Source organism: Pelmatolapia mariae, linkage group LG3_W (assembly GCF_036321145.2).
Source record: "Pelmatolapia mariae isolate MD_Pm_ZW linkage group LG3_W, Pm_UMD_F_2, whole genome shotgun sequence".
In the NCBI taxonomy this organism is placed as follows: Eukaryota; Metazoa; Chordata; class Actinopteri; order Cichliformes; family Cichlidae; genus Pelmatolapia; species Pelmatolapia mariae.
The window spans coordinates 38,347,087-38,372,977 of record NC_086229.1 but is presented as its reverse complement, the minus strand read 5'-3'; the positions used below and the strand labels follow the sequence as shown (position 1 = coordinate 38,372,977).

Here is a 25,891-nt window from a genome sequence, read left to right as displayed (position 1 = left end):
TCTGGACCTGGAGCCTTATTATTGGGCATGCTTATCAGCGCTCCCTGGAGTTCACCTGGTGTCAGTGGCGAATCCAGTGCCATTGCTTGACTGTCTAGAAATTTTGGAACAGTTACGTTGTCAAGAATCTAATCAATTTCATTTTTAGACGGGTTTATTTGTGATAAATATTAAAGTTTAAAGAATATAAAGGGTCATATATTGTGTTCCCAGATAAATCTTTAACAGCACATATAGTTGTTTTTTCTTTATTTATTTTTAACTGGTTTGCTAGAAATCGACCGGATTTGTTACTGTGTTCAAAATTCTGCAAGCGAAGTCTTTGTACTAGGAATTGTGTTTTTTTTAATTAATAATTTCATTTAATTCTAGTTTTGTTTTGCATATTTTGTTCATTATTTCTTGATCTTGGTCAGACGCGTAGGCTTCTTCTAAGGATTTGATGGTTTTTTCTAATTCCTGAATGTTTTTGTTTTCTTCTTTCTTTTTATGTGATGAGACAGAAATTATTTTACCTCTCATCAGAGCTTTCCCTGCTTCCCATAAAACAGAAGCTGATGTTCCGGGAGTGTCATTAAAGTCTAAATATGAAGTCCATTCTTTTTTAAAATATTTAATAAAGTCTTCATCTTTGAGCAGCGATGTATTGAATCTCCAGTTGTTACTTGGTGTAGCGTTCTTCTTATGTATTAGTGTTAAAGATACAGGAGCATGATCACTGACAGCTATAGGGTGAATCTCAGCGTCTGAAATGTCGCTCAGCAGTGAGCTGCTGACAAGGAAATAATCCAGACGAGAGTAGGAGTGATGAACATGTGAGAAGAAAGAATATTCCTTACTGTTGGGGTGAAGGGAGCGCCATGCATCGCGAAGACCAAAGTCGCTCATATACTGTTTGATTATATTTGTGGACTGCCAACTGTGCTGAGTTCCTGCTGTATTGAGCCTATCCATTTCTTCATTTAGTCCCAGGTTGAGGTCGCCTCCAAGAACAACTGTGCAATCTAGGTGTTCGGAGAGTGTACTAAAAAATCTGTGGAAGAATGAGGGTTCATAAACATTTGGACCAAATATACTTACAATACATAGCTTCTTGTTAAGTATTGATAATTTAATAATTAGGAATCTACCCTCTGGATCTATAACTGTATCGAGTACTGTAAAATTAACATTTTTATGTGTTAATATTGCTACTCCCTTTTGTCAACAATTATAACAGGCTGGTTAAATATCTTTAACCTCTTTTCTCTGGTGCCAGCTCCATTTACATTCCATGTGACAAACCTTAGTGTGCCCATAATTGTGTGTGTATGGCTAATGATGTATGCTGGGTGTTTCGTTTAGACGGGTGAAGAGAATGGGGAAACAACACTTGCTTGTAAATAGAAAGAGGGAAAAAAATGTGTGGTGAGAGGCTCCATAAGTCTGACTATGTGTGTGTATATTAACTAATATGAGCAAGCGTGGCTTGTGTGTGTGTGTCCTATACGTTGCATGTGTGTTCTATAAGTCAGCCATGTTAAATGTGTGTGTTTCTCATGCTGTATGTCCACAGTCACAGTGACAGTTAGTGACACTGACAGAAGGATGAAACAAGGCTGTGAATCATTTCAGTCTGTGTGTGTGACAAAAAGGCAGACAGGAGCAGCTAACATTTGGAAATGGAAGCTTAAATACTGGAAACTCTGATAAGCTAATGCTGCTAATGGGCCGTGTTAAAATCAATATTTCATTCTCATTCTGTGGTTTGAGAACAATAACAGAAAAATATGTACTTGAGAACACATTTATTGTCGATTTAACTGTGAATGTAGAGTTTGTCAGAGTGCATCATGGTCACACAAATCCAGAGTGGAGCAAAGAGCCTAGCTAAGCTGCTCACCTTGTTAGAAAGCAAGGGAAAACAGTATTAACATTAGCTGCTAATAGCATCCTGCTTAGCATTGACTCCACACACTGCTATAACACAAGGGACAAGAGTATTAGCATTAGCAACTCACATTTTAAAACAGTATTAGCATTAGCGGATAATGCTTATTAAATCAAATTAGCATTAGCTAATAACGGCAAGCCTTCTTAACATTGGCTGCTCACATTGTTCAAATGCTAGTGGGAAAAGTTAGCATTAACAAATAATGTTAATTCACATCAAATTAGCATTAGCTAATAACGGCAGCCTACTTAGCATTAACTCCTCACATCGTTATAATGCAAGAAAATATGGTATTAGCATTAGCTGCCAATGCTTATTCACCTAAAATTAGCATTAGCCACTAATGGTAGCCTATTTAGCATTAAGGTCTTAATTCTAAATGAAGTTAATTAATGTTAAATAGGCTTAATTGAAGGAAAAATAGTATTAACATTACCTATTGATATTGTTAAAAAGTAAGACAAAACATTGTTAGCATTAGCAGATAAAGCTTATTCATTACAAATTAGCATTAGTTAATAACAGCAGCCTACTTAGCATTTACTCCTCACATCGTTATAATGCAACAAAATATGGTATTAGCATTAGCTACTAATGCTTATTCACCTCAAATTAGCATTAGCTAATAATGGCAGCCTACATAGCATTAGCTGTTCACATTGTTATAAAGCAAGGCGAAAATGTGTTAGCATTAGCACATAATGCTAATGTGCATCAATTTAGCATTAGCTGCTTACATCAGCCTACCTAGCACTGGCTGCTCACATTGATATAAGGAAAGTGAAAACCGTATTAGCATTAGCTGCTAATAATTATTCACCTAAAATTAGCATTAGCCACTAATGGTAGCCTATTTAGCATTAAGGTCTTAATTCTAAATGAAGTTAATTAATGTTAAATAGGCTTAATTGAAGGAAAAATAGTATTAACATTACCTATTGATATTGTTAAAAAGTAAGACAAAACATTGTTAGCATTAGCAGATAAAGCTTATTCATTACAAATTAGCATTAGTTAATAACAGCAGCCTACTTAGCATTTACTCCTCACATCTTTATAATGCAACAAAATATGGTATTAGCATTAGCTACTAATGCTTATTCACCTCAAATTAGCATTAGCTAATAATGGCAGCTTACATAGCATTAGCTGTTCACATTGTTATAAAGCAAGGCGAAAATGTGTTAGCATTAGCACATGCTAATGTGCATCAATTTAGCATTAGCTGCTTACATCAGCCTACCTAGCACTGGCTGCTCACATTGATATAAGGAAAGTGAAAACCGTATTAGCATTAGCTGCTAATAATTATTCACCCTTAATTGACTATGTGCACGAGAAAATGCTAACTTTCTGGTTTGAGACCGGATGTGGGGTTTTACATTTCCGGTAGCTTTACTTTGCGGTCAATCGCTACTGCGAAGATATACTCCAAAATCATGTCCAAAACTCGAAAACGGAAAGATCGCTTTAAGTTACAAAGAGGAGAAGTTGGGAACACTCACCACTGTTGTGTCATAAAAAATCTAATGATCAATTTTGACGTTTAAAGAGTTTACATCACTCAACACAAGCAGAACTGCATTACAGAATCAGAAGAGAAAAAAGAACTTTTACACCGGTTTCCAGTACGTCGTAGAATCGACTTCAAGATTTTGTTGTTTGTCTTTAAATCTCTGAATGGATTGGCTCCATCTTATCTCTCTTTAACAAAAATAATCCAAGTCGAGCCCTCAGGTCTGCAGATAAGTAGCTTCTGACCAGAACTAGCCGTAAAAACAGAGGTGAGCTTTATCGATCGCTGCAGCCAAACTCTGGAACATTCGCCCTTCACATCAGGTCGTCACCAACACTCGACATTTTTAAAACCCGGCTGGAAACACATTTGTACTCTGTAGCTTTCAATTCTGACGAGTCTTTATAGTAATTACTGTGTATGTTTCCTATTTTATCTCTACTCTGTGCAGCACTTTTTTAAATGTTGTTTTTAAATGTGCTGATAAATAAATGTAGATTTCTTTGAATCAAACAGTGGAGCCGAGCTTTGAGCTCAGTGTGTAACAGTGTGTGTGTGAGAGCCATGTAATGTCCATGTGTGCATGCTGACTGCTCTGACCCCTCCTCCTTTCAGGGTGGAGCCTGCTGGAGTCCGATGGTTGAGACCAGGTCTGAGGAAGTGTAAGTGTGTTTTTAATGGGATTCATGAAAACAAAGCAGCACACATTCAACCATCTTCATCATGTCAGGAGTCATCATCAAAGTGTCAATCAATGAACAGATGATGGATCAATAACTGCAGCTGGATTGTGTTTGTTCTCTCCATCAGATTCCTGTCAACTCACAATCGACACAAACACAGTGAACACAAAGCTCCAACTGTCTGACAACAACAGGAAGGTGACACGTGTGACAAAGGTTCAGTCATATCCTGATCATCCAGACAGATTTGATCTTCATCATCAGCTGCTGTGTAGAAATGGTCTGACTGGTCGCTGTTACTGGGAGGTCGAGTGGAGAGGAGATGTTTTTATATCAGTGAGTTACAGAAGAATCAGAAGGAAAGGAGGCAGTGGTGACTGTTTCCTTGGACGGAATGATCAGTCCTGGAGTCTGTACTGCACTGATGGTGGTCCTTGTTCTGTCCTTGGGGGTGGACATGCTCCTGTACAGACCTCTGAGGAGAACCAAGGTGCAGTCAAAGAGTCCAGTCTGTCCTCACAGATGTGAACATGTGGTTTCATCGGAGCTTGGAAAGAAAAGCGTCTGGACTTCTTTGAGTTGCTTGAAGACGTTTCACCTCTCATCCGAGAAGCTTCTCCTCTTTGACTCCCATCACCCTCTGGAACACAAACTTGGAGTAATTAGGACCCTACACCACCGAGCAGAACATGTTCCCTCTAAGCCTGAAGGGAAAAAGAAGGAACACACACATGTAAAGGAAGCACTTAAAACATGTGGTTATCCTAATTGGGCGTTTATAAAGTCAGCAAAGATGCACAAAAAAGAAGATCAGACACCAGCGAGGGAGGATAAGAAAGACAGACGCAACAACATTGTCATCCCTTATGTAGCCGGTGTATCAGAGAAACTCAGGAGAGTTTTCTCCCAACACGACATCCCAGTGTACTTCAGACCCAGCAACACACTCAGACAGAAACTGGTTCACCCGAAAGACAAAACTCCTAAACACAAACTGAACAATGTGGTGTATGCTGTACAGTGCAGCGAGGAATGCACAGACCTCTACATCGGAGAAACCAAACAGCCACTTCACAAGCGCATGGCACAACATAGAAGAGCCACCTCCACGGGACAAGACTCAGCAGTTCATCTGCATCTAAAGGTCAAAGGTCACTCTTTCGAGGATGCCAACGTTCACATTTTGGACAGAGAGGACAGATGGTTTGAAAGAGGAGTGAAAGAAGCCATTTACGTCCACTGTGAGCGACCATCTTTGAACAGAGGCGGTGGTTTACGACACCAATTGTCTGCCATCTATAATCCAGTTTTGAGATCCCTTCCCAGACGCCTTAATGCCCACTCACACCCTGGGCCATCTGACCTCAGGAAATCACATGATAGGGTGGGGCCAGGTTTCACAATGAGCTCACCCGAAACTCTGGCTGATTAGGACCCACACCCACTTTCACACCTCGGCTCATGTGATTAGAGGATCATCAGGGGGTCCTTTGTCCCTCTTTGGGGGGGAAACTCCCACTGGGTTTAAATCTGGGACTCTCCACCATTTGACCTTAGAACTGAAGAAGCTTCTCGGATGAGAAGTGAAACGTCTTCAAGCAACTCAAAGAAGTCCAGATGCTTTTCTTTCCAAGCTCCTTAGTCTACGATGACCTGGATGACTGAGAACCTTCACAGACATGTGGTTTCATCAGGTCTGCTGTCAGCTAGCAGGCTCACATCAGAATCACTGTTCCTGAAAAACACAGTCTGTGTGACATCGTCAGTCAGCTGATCGTCCCAGATCTGAATGGTTTCTGTCTCTACTGAGGAAGTCAGAGAATATCACTGAGGTGTGGATCAGGTCTGAGTGACCTGTGGAGGGACAGCTTTAAACAGTCCACAGGTCTCACGTCCTGCTCAGTCTGTATGGGCTCAAAATGTGGTCATAAATATTTTGTACTTGTAAATCGGTTTTGTACTTGTAAAAAAGATTTGTATCTGTAAAAAAAATTTGTGTGTGCGTAAAAAAGATTTGTGTGTGCGTAAAAAAGATTTGTATCTGTAAAAAAGATTTGTGTGTGCGTAAAAAAGATTTGTATCTGTAAAAAAGATTTGTGCGTGTGTAAAACAGATTTGTGCGTGTGTAAAAAAGATTTGTGTGTGGACTTAGCCAAAAAACCCCTGCAAGTTACACGTACGAATTTTGACCCTATTTTTCTTCCTTTAACCTGATTGGTCAATGTCATGTCAATCACAAATTAAACAATCCAATCAGAGAACAGATGGGCTTGGCTGTCGGAGGGGATGCTTTACGGACCTTCAGGTCCTGGAAGGGTAACAAAGTTTGAAGATGGAGGACAGCGGTGGCGCTTCTGCAGCGCAGGTAAGCTTTAATTTATGGTTTACTGGAACAAGCTAATTGTCCAGACATATATTTTTGAATATCATGTTCGGTTACTACACTGTAATTTTTCACGGTGCCAAAAGCTAGCTTAAAAAGGGCTCTCAACATTAGCCCTAGTGTTGCATGTGTTCAAATAGTCTCCTGTGTGGCACGGTCTGTCTGCTTAAACATCAGCAGCATCGTGGAGAATTATGTGTTTGGATTTAAGTTTAATCCCGATGAGATGTCGTTTTGGTAATATTTGGAACTGAAATGCTCTGACTTGACCTTAGCACTGGTCCCAGGTCACCCCCGAGTTTGTGTTAGAGTAATACTACAGTAATTACAGTATACAACAACTTTCAGCAGCTACTGAAAGTTAGGGGACCTAGCTTCACTTTCAGTAGCTGCTAACGAGCAAACCGTGCTAACGTGTTACGCTGCACTAACTTGCTAACGTAAAATCGGTTAACGTCATTTTAAGGAGATTACCGCTGACAGCACAAATATATGTGCGTGTATAAAGTATTTGATTTCAATTTTCTTCTACTACTGTAACTATGGCTTAACAAGCTTCCTTAGTGTTCTTTTAAGCTCTCACTCATGACTATTAGTTATACTGTTAACTATTTTAATATCAGGTTAATAAGGGAATAGGGATATATCGGGAAACCATATGGTATTGTTTAAATGAAGATGCAGATGTTCAATAACATATAAATATATTTTCAACAGGAGCCAAAGACTGCAATAGAGAAGGCTATACTGAATCTTGTGGGAATTCTGTCAACTTCCCAGTCTGATATTAGGAGTGGAACTGCAACCACATCTGTTACAGCGACAGTGCCTCAGCAAACCCCAAGAGTGAGCACCCAAATAGAAATGCAAAGGTAAAAAGAAAAAGAAATTTGCCAGTAATACTACTCCATTCATTGGGGGAGTGTTATGGAACAATAATAATAATAATAATAAGATATTCAGTAAAGTAGAAGCCCAGATAATTAGGTTTGTATTTCAGTTGTTCATATTTTTAATATTCTTTTCCCTGTATTCTGGAGAAGACACAACATCTGTACTGACAAGGATATAATGAATACTGGATTCAAGCAACCCTTTGGTTTTGAGTTACTCTTTGGTTTTTGTTTAAAAATATAATTCATAGGCTTTAACCTGGCATGCACAAAAGTAAAATGCTGCATCCATGATTTGTCTCTATTGTGTGTTCAGCTTTTACTCTTACTCTCTTTTATGTAAGTCATCTTTTTATTTAAACAACCTGTTCTGCAAATTACCTATGCACTTGGATCCTCCTTAAACATCATTATGACATTTCACCTTAACAGTAATGCAGTACTTTTCCAATCAGATGAGTAGTCTTGCTTTAATTTGGAAGAAATTGGCAAAGTGTTTAATGCCTCAAATGTATAATCTTATTTACAGGTCATTTCCAGCAATGTTTCAAAGAAGGCAATCCAAAGGAAAGAGGCCTTTCCCAGCTCCTAGTAATGTCATACATGCAGTTCGCAACATTCAGTTGCAATTCTGTCTTTTGCCTGATTCCACGACAAAAACCCCAAAGAATGAAATACGGCTTCTTCAAGCTGGACTTGGAAGGCGAACTCTCAGCATAGCTGACAATGCTGATCATGAAGAAGTACTTTTCTCAATTTTAGATGCCTTTATCTTGTCAAAAAAAATCTAATTTTAAACTTCAAAATTAAAATTGAAAAATGTTACAATTTGACTTGACAAACTAATCATGAGGAAATGTTTGATTTCTTTTAACCCTAATTTAGATTACTGTAGCTCTGCATGAAGAGTACCCGAAGATGAAGGCCCTAACTGGTGGATGGCTCTTGTATAAAGCAGGAGGTAAGTCATTTTAACTCCCCGACTTTGTGTCTGAGTTAATAGAAGACATTTACTTAGAGTAAAAAGCATCCGGATAAGTTTTAGAAGAAGCTTTTCTGTCTAATTAAAACATTTCTAACACTTCTTCCGAGAATAACTTATCGAACACTGATATGGCTTTTATTATTTAGTTTTCAGATTTGTTGGCATGGTCTTGTTTTTTTAGATTAACTCACTTTTTTTGGCGCATTGTGATTGAAAAGCAATAAAGGCATAAGATGCACATCAATACACTTCCATTGTTTACAGGTATAACATCAACAGTACAGCACCACTTAATAAAAAACTTGAATATTCTGAATATAGTTATGAATGAAATATTGTTTTAGTCTAGTGATTCATTTAACATTTTAAGCATTGTTTAAAAATTAAAAGTATAGGTTGATACAAGGTAGTTTTTAAAGACATTGCTATACAACAGTAGTGTTCCATAATGTTATGGATTTATTTGTACTTTATGAGCTCAACTTTTAGAACATTGCTGTATTGCGAATGCGTTTTACTTGGTTTTTGTTCCATATTCTAGGTGGTAGCGGACAGAGAAATCTCTCTCTAGTATCTCAGGGAACACAAGGCTACACAGCCAAGACGCTCAAGATGGCCACCAACAATGGAAAAAATACACTTTATATTGTCCCTCTCCAAGAAAAAATTGATACTACACCTCTTCCACATGATGCTGCAGAATTCAGCAAAATGCCGAAGTCTCAGTGCAAGACCTGTGGTGTGACTATGACTCTTCAGCTACTTGTTTGTCACGTAGAAAACTGTGTACAAGTAAGCCAAATTCAACAGTAAAACAAACATTGCTACCACCTTTGCTAAAAACTAAAACTTTTTAAGTTGTATTCCTTTTTACTACTTTCAAAATGGAAGGACAGAATATTATGCTTTACCCAAGACTACTTTGGGTGAATTTCCAGAGTCAATGTATGTGCTGAAATCAGTCGTAAGTTTTGCTCTAAATGTCTGTGAAGTTTCTCAGTCATCCCAGTCATTGTAGTGTAAAGAGTTTGGAAAGAAAACATCTGGACTTCTATAAGTTTCCTTGAAGATGTGCCACCTCTCATCTGAGAAGCTTCTTCGTTTCTTTAGAGCAATTGATGGAGAGTCCAAAACTTTATGCCCTATTGGAGTGTCCCCATGAGGGGCGTTGATCCCCTAGTTTGCTCTAAATGACAAATCGTGAGCAGCATGTACCTACCTACCATAAACGTGTAATGTAACATTATATTCCTTTACCAGGAAGCTGCGTGTGAAAGCATGACTGACCAGGCACATCAGAATGATGTCCAATTGGAGGTGAGTTCCCAGATATATTTAACATTGTAATATGGACAATACAAAATTCCAAGCAGATCTTTGTTCAACTATTTCATTATTTGCTAATTACCTGTGGCATTCTGTGCTAGATTTGGACTGTTCATCTTTGCGAGGACTAAAATAAATATACTTTTTAATTGCAATATCCTCTTCAGCCTTCTTCTCCTGTTTGTGGAAATCGTTATCCTCCAGATGACTTGGTCTTGCATGCCAGTACATGTGGTGATCGGTAAGTTCATTTTAGTTGGACAACACTAAACAAATGCTATGTGTAGCACATTTATAGTTGCTCTTGCTTCTGCCTTTGCATCATCTCATAGCAGGGGCTCATCCTTACCTAACCTGTTCATCTTCTATGATCATGTTGACCACATGGATGAGCTTTTATCAGTGTTCATCCTGGCATTTTGACAATATACTTTTGCTTCTTTAGAGTGCATTGTTTAGGTCACCTTGTCTTTTATTGACAGTATTCCTGCATCTATCTAGATAGATAGATAGATAGATGGATCAGTGTATATATGTTTAAACACTGACCTTTTTTTTTCTTTTGCACCACTTTGGGTAAAGTGAAGTGGATGACCTGCATCACACAGCACATGAATTCAGAGACACACTTCTCAATTTTGCTGCTGAGATGAACACTGACATCCCAGCCAACAATAAGGAAGGTACTTTTCATACCAAATGTCAGAGTATATTTAAAATTCCAAATTGACGTGCTTACCAGAAAGTGTGCTGGGCCTTAATTTTTTGGCTTACTGGGTTTACAGTACAAAATGTTATTTTTGCATACAATGTACTTTATCTTTTAGTAGAACAGTGGAAAAAGGCCAGTGATCCCCAAGATGCTGCAGTTTTGTTTAAGAGGCATCTCTTAAAGGAAAAGGAGGAGAACCCCACAATCACAGCTATCATTGACATTCGACAAGATCAAACATCCCAGAGCCGAGAGATCATTGCTTTCTACAAAAGACCACAGATTGATTGGGCAGGACCTTTTCGTTGTTCTTTACAAGGTAATGCTTATGGTGAAGCATACATTCAGTTAGTTTCTTTAAAGGCTGTTTAACATTCCAACTTGGTAAATGAGGATTTTCCATTAAAGGGTGCTGTAAAGCAGTTTGTAACTTTACTTGTGTTGTTGTTGTTTTTTTCTTTTTCCCAATTTTAAAATAGGTGACACAGCTGTTGGCACTGGGGTCCAGAGACATTTTTTCAGCATGGCAATGCTAAAGTTGCAACATGGCTTTAACATCCATAGCGGTATGTTTCTATATCCTTTTCTTAATTAATGTGAGATGAGTTTTTAAAATAATCCATCGAAAATTTTACTCCAAAAATTAAAAAAGAAAAAAAAGATACCATTGAAGTGTTTGCATCATGTTTGACAACTTCATTAATCAACTACGTACGTCAATAGATAAAGCTATAGCTTTTTTATTTTGCTTGTACTGTTCTTCTCCAGGTGCAGCCAACATGACCCTTCTCTTTGAGGGACAAGAGAACCATCTAGTGCCTTCTACTTCTCAGATTTTGGCAGACAGTGACTTATTTGTGGTAGCAGGCAGAATGATTGGGCATTCATTTTTGAACGATGGGCCACGATTGCATGGCCTCAGCAAGGCTATTATTCACATGTTGGTCCATGCTGATAGAGACACTGTCACTGTCCAGCTCGATGATGTGCCAGATCTAGATATTCGTTCTACAATTTGCATGGTGAATACTAATTTACTTCAAGCCTTAGTGAAATCATAATTTAAATTAACTCATTTTTATATAACTGTAAATACCCCCCCCCCCCCCCCCCCCTCAAGAAAATGCATATTTTTTAGGCAATATATTTGCAACATACTAAAATGGAATTTTTTTCCTCTATAAGCTTGATGGTAATAAACACCTCACTGAGCAGCAGAAGGATGACATTAACAATTTGGCCATTTCCTGGGACTTGCCACCCGTCAGTGCAGAAAACCGCAGATGGCTGTTCCAACAGCTTCTCCATCATGCAGTAAGATTGCCCTTTAAAAATTGTTTTTAGATTGTCATCACCTAAGCAAATATCATGTGGTTATTTTTAATTATTGTTTTAGGTGATAGGCCGAACTAAAAGGCAGACAAAACACATCAGAAAAGGCCTGAAGGACACCGGATTGTTGACTATGCTTCAACAAAGACCTGACACAGCCTCAGTGGTCTTTCCCCAGCATGAAGACAGCATTCTTACTGCACAGGTATTTCAATGCATTTCTAAGATGCCGACTACAGTGACAAGGCTAGTTGGCATGACAGTTAATGCTGCTTTTAGGGGAGGCTGTAGCTCAGGAGGTAGAGCAGGTCATCTACTGATCAGCAGTTTGTTAAGATCCCTGGCTCCCTGCTCTGTATGAATTTTTGGTAGGAAGTACTGAAAATAAGAATGTGATTGTGAGAATGATAATTGTTGTAGAAAAAACTTTGAAGGGTCTGGGAGAGTAGAAAAGTAAGAATCAGTCCTTCTACCATTATACTTTAAGTGAGACAAAATGATTGATTGATAATACTTTATTCATCCTGAGGGAAATTCTTTTAAAGGCTGCCAGATAATCCAGTGCCATCATGAGCACCCCATAGAATACACCATATATAAATGCCAAGTGTCGGAAAAAAGTCCCTTCACAAATGTAACATGTAAAAAAACTGTTTTGTAAGGCAGTTGCATTCCTAAGTGTGTCTCTGAAATCTCGTTTTAGGCTGTTCTTAGCCACATTGTTTGGCCAGGAGATGAGGGCGATGATGAAGACGATGATGATCCACCTTACCCACTAAGCATCCAAATGCAAACAGTGGGATTTCTGAAGACCTACATTGAAACAGGCAAGTGTAATTGCATTGTGATTCAAAATTTGAATCAAATTTGATTTCTAATGCATTGATTAACTTTACAGCCACTCCATTCCAGCTCAGCCAGCTGATGAGGTTTTGGGTTGGATGGGAAATTCCGACTGGTACCATGAAGGTTGAAGTGGTCAAAGCACACTACCTCATATCCTCTACATGTTTTGGAACGTTGCGTGTGCCTGGGCACTTCCACGAGTACAATGTCTTTTCCAAACATGTTGATGATTGCATTGCAACTTGTGCCACAGGTTTCGGCCTTATTTAAAAGCAATTTGTAGACACTGGATGTCGAATAAACTTTACCATGCTTGAAAAATGTTTTACATAGCCAAAAGTTTCACTGTTACCTAGGCTTATTGATTTTTTGGGAATATTGTCATGCGAGTTTAAATATAAAAATTAAAGTTACAGTTCCCACCATTAATTTTTATATTTGAAGTTAAGGAACTAATGACTGTGTTATTTAGGGTTGTTTTGTTAACTTAAAGTCATTGTCATGCATCCGATTCACATCATCTCTTTGTTTGAAGCAGTTTCATGGATTACAAGAAGTGAAAAAAAGTAGATTAATACTAAAGCTGTATTAAATGTTACACACAGTCCAATGCTGTTGAATATAATGTTAATAAAAATCTGCCACACTGTCAGCTGTGGTCAAGCTATTTAATTACCGCATGCAGGACAGCTAACACACATCAAAACATTACAGTTCTACAGTCATGAGAGTTTTTGTCACTTTCAAGCTGTTATCAATAAAGTCAAGTTTTGAGCTATGAAAATTGGATGATAATTTTCCGGATTATTTTTGAGGTTGTTTGAAATCATTTTGTAAATCAAAGGAAATGTGCTTGAACACCCCAAATTAAAATCTAGAAGTTGTCAAGGACATGGATTTGAAGCAGCAGTTATTGGACTTAAATACAAGTTACATTCTAGAATGGTTGCCACTCCATCAAAGTTAAGAAAAAGAATTCTTGTCAGACTGTAAATAAAGTAGATTAATTGAATATTGCCTTTACAATTAAATAAAAATAGAAATCAGCAAGAATAGGCATGATGGCACCTAAACAAAATTTTATTGAAGCTATTATTAAACAAAGGACTTACATGAGAACAGAAAGCATTTATCATGTTACCTTTGCATTAACTGACAGATTATCAGGAAAATATAACTGTAAACTCATCAAACACAAAATGCATTAAGATTAAAAACTGAAAATAAATATTGATGCAGACTTTTAGTAACTGTCCTTGGATACAAAAACTGATAATTCAACATAATGTAAACATCTGTTAGGGCATCTTATTTTCAACCATCACTCTAGATAAAGCTATAAATCCTGCCTGTTCTCAAGAATGCCTTCCACATACTGGACAAGGGAACTGTAAATGTCAGCCCCATAGGACATCGAGGGTTCCATGGGATTGAAAAGGTGTCTCACTCTTTCCAAATCCTCACTGTCAAGTGGAGACACAAGTTCTGGAAGGTGAATACCAGTTTGGTCCAAGTCTGCAATGTCCACATCTGGATACTCTGCCTGAAATTAGACGCCATCAATTCAGGAAGTCTTTAAAATACATGCTTTATTAATTTTGTCAATGATATACATATATTTTTTTTTTCAAAAAAGCGATTTGAAGATTTAAAGATGTGTAATCATACCACAATACTTTCAGGAGGATTGACTGGATTCTGAGTCTTTCCAATCTCCCATAGTTGGTTTGGGGTGTAGTTCCGCTCTGTCCTAAGAGAGTGATTGTTCCAGCCTTCAATACACGTCTCCAAATCTGCTTGGATTCGTGGCAAAAACACATACTGTGCACAAAAAAGGTCAGTACAGTTTGTTGGATCCAAGAGTCTGTCTTCCTCAAGTCCGTGAAGAAGATTGTAGTAGATGTTGGTGACAACATTCCAAACATCGCGCCACAGGCGCTCTATCCTTTAAAACAAAACAAAACAAAACAAAAAAAACATTTAAAAAAAAAAATCACTATACAGTGACATTCATCCTCATAAAATGAAATAATTTCCAAGCATTCTGTGCAAACAAAATGTTATGGGAATACTACACCTGGCAATCAAAAATATGTTTTTGTTGTAAATTAGGAATACCTTTGGTTATGCACGCTTTTGCCAGACATAAAGCTTCCTCTACCACAGCCCCGAACTTCAAACATGTATCGAGCAATATCAACATTCTCAACTCCTTGGTCTCCCCTCACTCTAGAAATATGAAAAACAAAGGACGCAGAAATGACAGAGTATCACATTTTAGCAATATTTTAAAGTTAAACATTTAAAGAAAAATGTGAATGTTTTACATTCAACTGCATAATATTTTTAGGTCTCTTTGAGCTCTTATGCAGAGCTATATTTGTAAATATTTTCCCCAAAAGTACAATGCACAACTAGTAATGTTAACTTGCAAAGTCAGTGAAATGGTTGTTCTGTCACAGTCTGCCTGAGCAGCTGACTGTGTGAAGTATGAATAGTGGACCCAAGTGCAGACAAAAATGGAATGTGGAACAAAACTTGAATGTTAACAGAAAGCAAGCCGTTTCTTAAGCCTGGTAAAAACTATACAAAACAAAAGGCAGAGATGAAGCTAAACTGGGCAGACTAAAGATAAACATAAAAACCAAAACATGAAACTCGCCGTGGATACAAAGATACCTGAAACATGGAGCGTAGAAGCAGAGACGCATGGAAACATGGCACAAACGACAACAGACAACATGACAAAGAATGAACAGAAACACACAGACTACATACACACAAGTGTGATTAGAGAAAATGAAAACACATGGGAAACAGCTGACACTGATTTGACATATTTGTCCATATTTATCTGATCTTCTACATTTGTACTACATTTGTACTCGCCCCCTCATACACTTCGCTCTTCTTCAGTTTCCCTTCTGTCTGTTCCACATGCTCGCCTAACTACAATGGGACTCAGAGCCTTTAGTTGTTCTGCCCCAAGACTTTGGATGTGCCTCCACCAGATCTCCGGACCATAAACTCTTTCACCACTTTTAAGTCACGTCTCAAAACCCATCTATTCAGAATTGCATACACCTGATTCTGTATTAGTCCATTTTAACTTGCTCAGCTTTTTATACTGTCATGCTTGCTTTTTTCTTCTTTAACTTATGTCTAAATTTTATTTGCAATGTTTCAATATATTGTATTGTTGCTATTGTAAGGTAAACTTAAGGTGTTATAAAACGTATTATTATTATTGTAGTATTTCTCTGCAAATAGAATACAAATGATAGGAAAATTCAATCATTTCCAGACAGTAAGCATGTGTGTCAGGCACGAACGTGTATTCAAAATTGAAGTGAGACTGATTTAAGCCTCTATGCTCTAATGTGAACAGCAAGTTTTTGCATTATACCTCGATGGAAATCCATGCTTCTGTACAGCCTCAAGGAAGAACGTCAGTGCTGTAGAAGCCTTGTTGTTGTTAGCTGCTTTCAAGTACAAGATCTGAAAATAAAGAGACATTATGGAAGTACTAGTACTAGCATCACATTTTCTGCTATTTTAGTGAAGAATGCAAACCTTCCTTGAGAAGCCATCAACACCACCAAACATCACAAGTCCATATCTGTAAAGAGAAAAAGACACAGCCCCTAAGACTTCAGACACTGAGTATAATTAATTAATTGCATTTTTCACCAATAATCAAATATGAAACATTACAAGTTAGGACTTGTCAAATTTGAAAGTGGATCACACATTTCTAAAAGCATGCAAAGGCTGGTGAACTTCTCTTAATCTGTTAGAATTTAGAGAATAAATATATATATGTATATATATATATATTTATTTATAACTGCTAACTTGGCGGTAAAGTAATGGCGTAATGTAAAATACAGTGTTTGCATATGCATGAATGAGTTAAATAGTAATGTGCCCAAATGTGCCCTATGACTATTGAGTTATGTTAAACTTACCTAATTAACTTATGGTTGGTGTCAATGTGGAGCAGTGACAGAGGACCAGGAACACTGTATGTCCTTCTAACAACACATCCAAGATTTGCCATCCTTTCAAGGATTCCAGCACTGTCAACACGACGCATGGAATCCCATACTCTGTTCCACTGCACCCTGTGGCCCAGTGCCCTGAGGCGTCCTTTAACCATTCTGTAGCCTAAAACGACATTCCATAGTGAAAGAATTACAACAGCACATTGGAAGGCACTTATAGTACAGTAAATCAAACTACTAACTAATCATGACATTCAGCTAGTGTTATTCATGTAAATATGAAATGTTGCTAGCAAGAAAAATAAAATAGAATCTTATTACAAGCATTATTTTTCACATGAATAACTAACCAAGATTTTTCGATTCCTGTTTTATGGCTGCAATTAAGTTGTCAAGTTCATCATCTGATAGTGAGCTGTAGGTTGCCGTTATTGAGAGGCCCCACTCTTCCATTCTTCGTCGGACTGTTTTCTGCGATATGCCCAAAAGCTTGGAGATACAAGGAACGGAGAGGTCCATCTTTATTAGATCTTTGAGGTGGTCTTTGGAAACATAGAGCTTTGCCCTCCCCCGTTCACCAGCTGAGCTGTCAACAACAATGGCAGACCTTCTTGTATCCATATCGGAATGGATGAGGCAGATGAGGTGGTGAAGAGCTTCAACTACCTAAAAGATGGTTGCATTAAAATATTTAGTTGGATGAAGTCCTAGAATTCAGTTTTACCATCTTAGTAACATTATTCTTATCCACAATCTTTATATTGAAACACAGAACAAAATTTCATCTTGGATTTAACAAAGCAATGGATGACAGGTGTATTTGTATAGCATAATTACTACACTTTAAAATTAACATTATAAGATACATAAGAATGGCATATATTGAAACGATTTTTAAAGGTAACCAAAACTAAATCAAATAAACCTACCAGTGATGGAACATTAATATGAGCAGAAAGAGAACAGACTAGAGTTGATGCGTTCACGCAGAGGAACTCAATATGATCAAGATCCAAGGGCTGTTGTTGGTAGGACTGCACCAGCCTATTTTGAAGGTTTTGGAAAACATGTCTTCCTAAAGCCACCTGAAAGAAGAAAAAAATTATGGAATTACTGATATCATATGAAGTGCATTGAAGGAACAATGAAATGTTTTATTGCGTAAAACTCAATAAAACAAAATAATATTCTCATGAAAATCTTTTTATTTTTATTAACTTTGTAATACAGTAAAGAAACTGAATTGCATTAAAAATTATTTTTAAATATGTTCTATCCTGTGCCACCTTGCTGTATTCAAAAAGTTCAAACAACATTACTTTAATAATGAAAAAAAAATGAACCCACCAAAGAGTCACAGGGACATCCCAGGTTCTCTGTTCTGGAGGGAGATAGACCAAGGTCCACTTGATTTACAGTCACCTGTTAAGTAAAACAATCAGACAATTTTCAAAGATTTACACGTTTCTCTATGGATGTATCATACACTCTCCTATTTAAGAAGGGTTCTCTCTGAAGTACCCCGTGGACGTTCCCATGATGACACAGATGACCCACAAATTTAGTATAGCACACTTGACATTGATTGATTGATTGATTGACATGACATTGACCAATCAGGTTAAAGGAAGAAAAATAGGGTCAAAATTCGTACGTGTAACTTGCAGGGGTTTTTTGGCTAAGTCCACACACAAATCTTTTTTACACACGCACAAATCTGTTTTACACACGCACAAATCTTTTTTACAGATACAAATCTTTTTTACGCACACACAAATCTTTTTTACAGATACAAATCTTTTTTACGCACACACAAATCTTTTTTACAGATACAAATCTTTTTTACGCACACACAAATCTTTTTTACAGATACAAATCTTTTTTACGCACACACAAATTTTTTTTACAGATACAAATCTTTTTTACAAGTACAAAACCGATTTACAAGTACAAAATATTTATGACCACATTTTGAGCCCATAAGTCTGGTAGCAGATACCTCGTATTGTTCCAGATGTGCTGACATCACCAGCAGCAGCACAGCTGTGTGATACGATGAATCTCAGTTATTGATCCAACACACAGTAAATACAAAGATCAGGATTTATGAGAGTAATCATTATGAGTCTGAACACATGATCACTGAATGTTAGTCTCCACAATAATAAGCTAACACAAGCAAACACAGCTTTCAGCTCTTATTTTGAAACTTCTTTAGAGAGCTGTGATGTGAGCGTGCCTGGCTCTGAGGCACTTGGGTCAGCCTCTGTTGTTTAGAAGTGTTACAGACTGTGAATGACACAGACCTGTCAGTTTCATGTTTGTCTGTAACACAGCTCAGGGCTCCATGCTGAACGCATCCATCAAGTGTTATTGATCCAGGACTAATACCAGCATTGGGATCAATACTACACTGTAAGAAATGTACATAAAAATTACAGTTAATAACTGTAAAATGGCAACAGTAAATTACCATTAAATCAAAAAGAGTAATTGATTGTGATATGGACATTACATTTCTGTAAATTGAAAAACGGTGATTTGCCTTTATTTTTACACTCCTAATATGTTGAAAATATATTAATGTACTGTAATATGGCCCATTGTATTTGAAAACAACAGGAAAAATCTGTAACATTATTTACAATTAATCACCCTACAATTTACATAATAACTCTGTAGGAATGACAATCTTTCCTGCTATTTTCATTTGAATTTAAGATTTACAACTGTATATTAATTACTCAAAACATACCGTACTTTTAATTTTAACAAAATGTGAAAACATTGTTAGAATTAATGTGAAAGTTACGGTGAAATGTTTTTAATATCAACAACCTCAGGCTGTTTGATAAAACAGTATATGTTAACAGTACATACAAACAATTACTACTAATAAAAAAAATGTATATTTCTTTAAGTTCTAGAGTCTCACCAAGTATAACACAGTTACAATGAAAAAAATATTTTGTGTTATAGGCAGTGGTGGGCAAGTTACTTTGAAATAGTAATTCAATTATAGTTACTAGTTACTTCTTCAAAAAGTAACTGAGTTAGTAACTCAGTTACAATATTCTAAAAGTAATTAATTACTTGGAAAAGTAACTATTGCGTTACTTTAAAAAAAAAAACAAAGAACGTTTAACCCTCTGGCGTCCAGAGTATAATTGGCCATTTTTTTACTACTCTTGATTTTCCCAACACATTTTACCTTTAAAAACTATTTACTTTGCCTTGTTTGGTATCATTCTTTTTAGCGCAACCTCACGTGCCTGAATTTACAGTTATGTTCTCATTTTGTCATACTGTATAACCAGAATTGATCTAAAATCAGACAAAAAACATAAAATCAGAGTAGAAAAAGTAGAAAAAACAACAAAGTTATTTGCATCCATTTACCTCTCACCCTTTTTTAAAATAACCATTTCAAACTATTTACAGAACAATCAGCTGTTCATCAATAAGATGCCACACAAATTATTTGTGCCACTCCAAATATTTCTGTCCACTATAAAGAGAACATCACAGCCTGATACCTGCAGGTCTGACAGCAGCAGGTGTATCACTCCTGTTTCTACCTGGAGACAGCAGTCGCCTCATTGTTCTGACACACAACACAAAACTATACACAACACTACACACTAACTACACAAGACAACACATTAACTACACACTCCAAACACGCTAAACGACACAAATCTCAAAACTCGCTCTCTCTCTTTTCCTGCACTCTCTCTCGCCGTCACTCCTAAAACTTTTTTTTGGTTTGTGTTTTTTCCTCATAAGCAGAGTGCTCGAGTGCTTGCTAGCGCTAACGTGGCGAAACTATTGAGGAAAAAACGCCGCGTATATATTGTTTATCATGACTCTGGTTTTACGTGGCCTATCGACACAATTTAACTTTTATATATCACCTTGTTGCTTTGTCTTTAAGTTGTCATGTGATTGGCTTACCAGGACGACTTTATCTTCCTCAGTTAAACAGCAGCACTCATGCCATTGTTTTGCCTCCTGAGCTCTAGGTGTTGTGCTGGACAGTGCTCGTGATTGCCGTCCGCGGGAGCGCGCAGCTGCTTAACGCTGTAGCGTCCAGAAGATGCGGTAAGCTGAACACAGCGTCAACCGTCTGTTTGTTGAAAAATAGTAACGGACCGCGTTTCCTTGTTAGTAACTGTAACGCCGTTGTAACGATAGGAATAGTAATTAGTTAGATTACTCGTTACTGAAAAAAGTAACGCCGTTAGTAACGCCGTTACTTGTAACGCCGTTATTCCCATCACTGGTTATAGGGAGGTTTAAATCATGGATTTACCACTGTTCAGTCCGTGTTCAATCTGTTTGAGTGTGATACCACCTTCTGAAATTAAAATTAATGGATCAAAATGAAATACAAAAAAATAATGAAATAATGTTAATAAATTGTTGTAGTTTGCAAGGTCAAGAGCAGTCAACAAATGTATTATAAAAGCTGTAACAATCAGTTTCCTTAAAGTCCATGCACGTTTGGGAGAAAATGCATCACGTGTCTAAACCGTCACACACACATATATATATAAACTTAGACGAGGCGGGTACTATGTTGTCAGAAATAGCTGTCTGACTTTGAGGTACTGCAACAGCAGAGGGCACCAATACTCCTTGGAAGCGCCAAATATTTAAAACCAAACCAACGAAGAAGAAGATAGCGCCACTTCTAACGGTCCAGACCTGGTCCAGACAGAGTCCTGCTCAGCAAGGGAGCCCAGCAGCACCCTGCGAACCAACAACCTTCTCTTTCAATGTAAGTATATCATTAGACTTGAAACGTATATCAGCTGTAACCATAGTTCGCTTAGTTTTCTTTTTGCATTGAAAGCGTTCCTCTGTTACAGGCTTCGCCTTCAGTCCTGTTTAGTTTTCTGGAAAGTTCATGCTAATGCAGCAGGTTGAAGATTTTAGCTAGCTTTACTGTGAAACAAACACCAGTTTAATTTACCAGGAGCAGCTAAAGACAGTGTTCCTTTTTGATTTCTGTGCCAAGTCAGTGAAGTCACTGAGGGGTTATGTATTTCATTGCGACCTGCTTCTGCCATCCTGACCATTGTAGAGGAAATTTAAAAAAAAATATGAGTTGGGTCAGTCATATACTCTGAATAAGCTCACTACACTTCTTAAAACTGAAACAACATTATCTGATGAGGGTATTTCCAAGCTTTGTGAGGCGGTCAAGGGATCCAGAAATGTGTAACAGGTGAGGAATCAGCAGAGTCTTTATCAGATGTACTGTGTGACATTAGTGGTGGTCAGATATTCAAAAGTAGTAATTTTACCAAAATCCATTATGTTTCAAACTACTGCTATACCAAAATGCGTTTGAAGTTGTTAATCCTTTAGGTTATGGAATTAAATAGATAAAACTGTAGTTAAAGGAACCTTGTTTTGCATGCTGGAGATAATTTGGGCTCACATTGCACTGGTGGCTTCTGCTTTAGTCGTACACAGCATTTCTGTAGATACTGTTTAATGACACAATCTGTTTTTCAGGGTGGTGATCCAAATCAGTGTGGAGCAGAATGCACCATAGAGATGTACAACTCTCCTGTTGAACACCTCAAGACTGAAGGTACACCAGATATAGAAGGAGTAAAGTTTGAGTCAGTTTTCAACTGTTTATAATATTTTCACATCTGTCAGCCAGGTTTGCCATTTTGATTAGGACACAAGATTTTATGGCATTTTGTCATATGATGTTGCGCTGTTTTTTGTGAAAAAAAAAAAGAATGGTTCACCTACTCCATTCTGAATTGAAGCATCAAACAGTTTAAATACTCTGACTTTGATACCTCTTCAAAGCCGTGTGAGATCAGTCCTCAAACAAACTCTCAGCACAGTTAATATAAAACTGGAACTTTTTAAGGCTGTTGCTTCTCATGATTGATGACGTGGTGGAATGGAAGATGGAGCAGATGATTTTTGCCCCACTGCATCCAATCGCGCATGTGCGAAGCAGCAGCAGAAGAAAAGGACCTGTGAGGCTCAGTAACAGAGATGTTATTAGAAAACTACAGACATTTTGCGCTGAAAAATATAATTTTTTTCCCAGTGCATCATGATAACTTCATTTCAGTTTGTTTCTTTTCATCAACAAATAAAGGAGGTTACATATAAGCTACTTTTTTATAGCTCAAAACTTGTCTGAACACAGGCTGCACTTGTTGGTCCACTGTGATGTATGTGGCTGAAGAAAACAAATTGCTGTTATTTTTAGGTTGTACAGTCCTGATCAAAAGTTTTAGACAATTTGAAAAATGGCAAAAAATCATATTTTGCATGGTTGGATCTTAAGAAGGTTCCAAGTACAGCTTCAACATGCAACAAGAAGAAATAGGAGTGAGGCAAAACATTTTTTGAGCATGCAATTTATTAAAAACAACGCTTAAACTGAAACAGGCTGTTTTACAGCTGATCAAAAGTTTAGGACCACACCTCCAGAAAACATGGGTAAACCCCCAAAACAGAAAGTTCCAAACTTGAACTCCATAATTAATAGGTCCGCTGTTCTTGTTGATCATTTCATGCAAGCATTTCCATGAGGTGAGTGGGAACATTTCTCCGAGTGGTGAAGATGGCCACACGAAGGGTGTCTACTGTCTGAAACTTGTCCATTCATAGTTGGATTTAGATCAGGGAAAGACGCAGAGGATTAGTTTTTGAAGCCCTTCAGTCTCAGATGCCATTTGATGGTTATGGGGGTGTAATCGGCACCACTAATGGCCTTAATTTGGGTTGAGGATTTTTTAGGTCTTCCACTTCACGTTTTTGTTCCATAACCCCCAGGATTATTTAAGAAATGACCGTCTTAACTGCATCCCACCTCAGCAGCGATGGCACGCTGTGAGAGACCCTACTTATGCAGTTCAACAAGCCGACCATGTTCAACAAGGAAAGTTTTTTTGCTTTTGCCATCAGAACATCCTGACAGTCTGACTACCTGACAGAAAATGACAACGAATCCACAGTTTTCCACAGATTTGGCCTTTTAAAGGCATGTGGTCCTAAACATTTGATCAGCTGTAAAACAGCCTGTCCCAGTTTAAGTTTGTGAAATGTAAGTTAAATGTTTTGTCTCATTGCCATTTCTGCTTGTTGCATGTTGTTGGAACCTTGTTAAGATCCAACCATGCAAAAGATGATTTTTTTTTTTTTTGTGCCATTTTTCAAGTGGTCTTAAACTTTTGATCGGGACTGTATTTAATAATCGATTAGTTTCTTCTGAATGGATTAAGAATGCTTTACGTCCGCATTGCAATGCATCACAATTGTAAATCATTATACGATTAATTGTGTGAGCTCTATTAGATGTAAGATTGTATATTTGCTTTTGAAATGGGCAGTTTGCTTTATTGTGCTTTGTATTTGCTTTCAGACTGCAAGGAAAGAACGCTAATCTACACCGAGCATCTGAAGAACAACATGCCAGTCCTCCAGCACATTGAATCCAAAACCTGTTCCAGTTCCTCAGACACCGTCAGAGACTGTTTTGAAAGCCCTCTACTATCAATCTGGATAAAAAGAAACTTTGCCAACCACTGCAAGTATCAAGTGTTTTAAATTTTGTTTGACTGTTTATTATGTACTTATTTGTTTTTGGTTGTATTAAGTTTGATATTAATTAGATCAGTGCCTTTTTAGTCATTAATTTGATTATTAAGTATGAATTGTTTAAGGCAGCACGGTGGTTAGCACTGTTGCTGCACAGCAAGAAGGTCCTGAGTTCAATTCCACCATCAGGCCGGGGTCTTTCTGTGTGGAGTTTGCATGTTCTCCCCATGTTTGTGTGGGTTCCCTCCGAGTACTCTGGCTTCCTCCCACCGTCCAAAGACATGGAGTTTGTGGGGATAGGTTAATTGATTAATCCAAATTGCCCATAGGTGTAAATGTGAGTGCGAATGGTTGTCTGTCCCTGTGTGTTAGCCCTGTGACAGACTGGCGACTTGTCCAGGGTGTACCCCGCCTCTCGCCCTATGACAGCTGGGATAGGTTCCAGCGCTGCGACCCTGAAAAAGGATAAGTGGAAGCGAATGGATGGATGGATGTTAACTATTTAATTTAATCATTGTCTCTACTGGTTTGTATTAATGTTTCTAGCAAATTATGACAAAAAGTCAAAGAATGTAAGTTTTATGCCAGTTAGCCCTATTATGTGTATTACCTCATTTGTTGGACCTTAATTTTTTTAGACGACATTCTGTCTGCAACAGCTGCCAATAATTTCGTGTAAATATGAACTTTTAAATAAAAAGGCATGTTTTGTATTATACAGCTCTTCTGTGCTTTGTCAATAGGAGATGGTAAACAGGCTTATTAAAATGTATTTTAACTGGTTTACTTTATATTAGTTTTTAATTTCAATGTAATAATTGCACAAAAACCAAAGTTCACTGTGAATTTGATATTTATCAACAAGTATACCGTTATGTATTCTGCATTATCACTATATTTTCCACGGTGAAATTCTGGCAACCACAGCTGCCAGTATTTTACCGTAATATTCAACTTTTTAATATTTATTTTATACAGTTTCACTGTATTTTACAATGCAAAACTGTAATCAGGTTAATGGAATGTTTGTTGCTTTTACATGAGTTACCATGAACAGGTTTATGATTCTTTATTGTGAATTTTACATTTATCAACAAAGTATACCGTTATGTATTCTGCATTATCACTATATTTTCCACGGTGAAATTCTGGCAACCACAGCTGCCAGTATTTTACCGTAATATTCAACTTTTTAATATTTATTTTATACAGTTTCACTGTATTTTACAATGCAAAACTGTAATCAGGTTAATAGAATGTTTGTTGCTTTTACATGAGTTACCATGAACAGATTTATGATTCTTTATTGTGAATTTTACATTTATCAACAAAGTATACCGTTATATATTCTGCATTATCACTATATTTTCCACGGTGAAATTCTGGCAACCACAGCTGCCAGTATTTTACCGTAATATTCAACTTTTTAATATTTATTTTATACAGTTTCACTGTATTTTACAATGCAAAACTGTAATCAGGTTAATAGAATGTTTGTTGCTTTTACATGAGTTACCATGAACAGATTTATGATTCTTTATTGTGAATTTTACATTTATCAACAAAGTATACCGTTATATATTCTACATTATTACTATATTTTCCACGGTGAAATTCTGGCAACCACAGCTGCCAGTAATTTACCGTAATATTCAACTTTTTAGGTATGATACCGTATTATTTTATACAGTTTCACT

General features: G+C 37.3%; 1 protein-coding gene and 3 long non-coding RNA genes across 5 annotated transcripts; all 4 read left to right on the top strand.

Moving 5' to 3' along the window:
• Positions 1–6,455: 6,455 nt before the first annotated feature.
• LOC135932698 (uncharacterized) lies at positions 6,456–8,317 on the top strand. Of its 2 annotated transcripts, XR_010573597.1 has the most exons (4): positions 6,456–6,497; positions 7,233–7,387; positions 7,938–8,151; positions 8,294–8,317. It is a non-coding gene; the product is annotated as an uncharacterized LOC135932698 (long non-coding RNA). The 2 variants fall into 2 exon arrangements; XR_010573596.1 differs by lacking the exon at positions 6,456–6,497 and having other exon boundaries at positions 7,119–7,387.
• Positions 8,318–9,894: 1,577 nt separating this feature from the next.
• Positions 9,895–10,983, top strand: LOC134616471 (uncharacterized). The gene is made up of 4 exons (XR_010091457.1): positions 9,895–9,960; positions 10,302–10,402; positions 10,547–10,750; positions 10,911–10,983. It is a non-coding gene; the product is annotated as an uncharacterized LOC134616471 (long non-coding RNA).
• Positions 10,984–10,990: 7 nt separating this feature from the next.
• Positions 10,991–12,879, top strand: LOC134622572 (uncharacterized). Its single transcript, XM_063468014.1, has 6 exons — positions 10,991–10,997; positions 11,200–11,453; positions 11,617–11,745; positions 11,828–11,968; positions 12,467–12,590; positions 12,662–12,879. The coding sequence occupies exons 2-6, from the start codon at positions 11,211–11,213 to the stop codon at positions 12,877–12,879; spliced, it is 855 nt and encodes a 284-aa protein (XP_063324084.1). The 5' UTR covers positions 10,991–10,997; positions 11,200–11,210.
• Positions 12,880–21,368: 8,489 nt separating this feature from the next.
• On the top strand, positions 21,369–24,783 carry LOC134616465 (uncharacterized). The gene is made up of 3 exons (XR_010091450.1): positions 21,369–21,393; positions 22,137–22,215; positions 24,019–24,783. It is a non-coding gene; the product is annotated as an uncharacterized LOC134616465 (long non-coding RNA).
• The last annotated feature ends 1,108 nt before the right edge of the window (positions 24,784–25,891 follow it).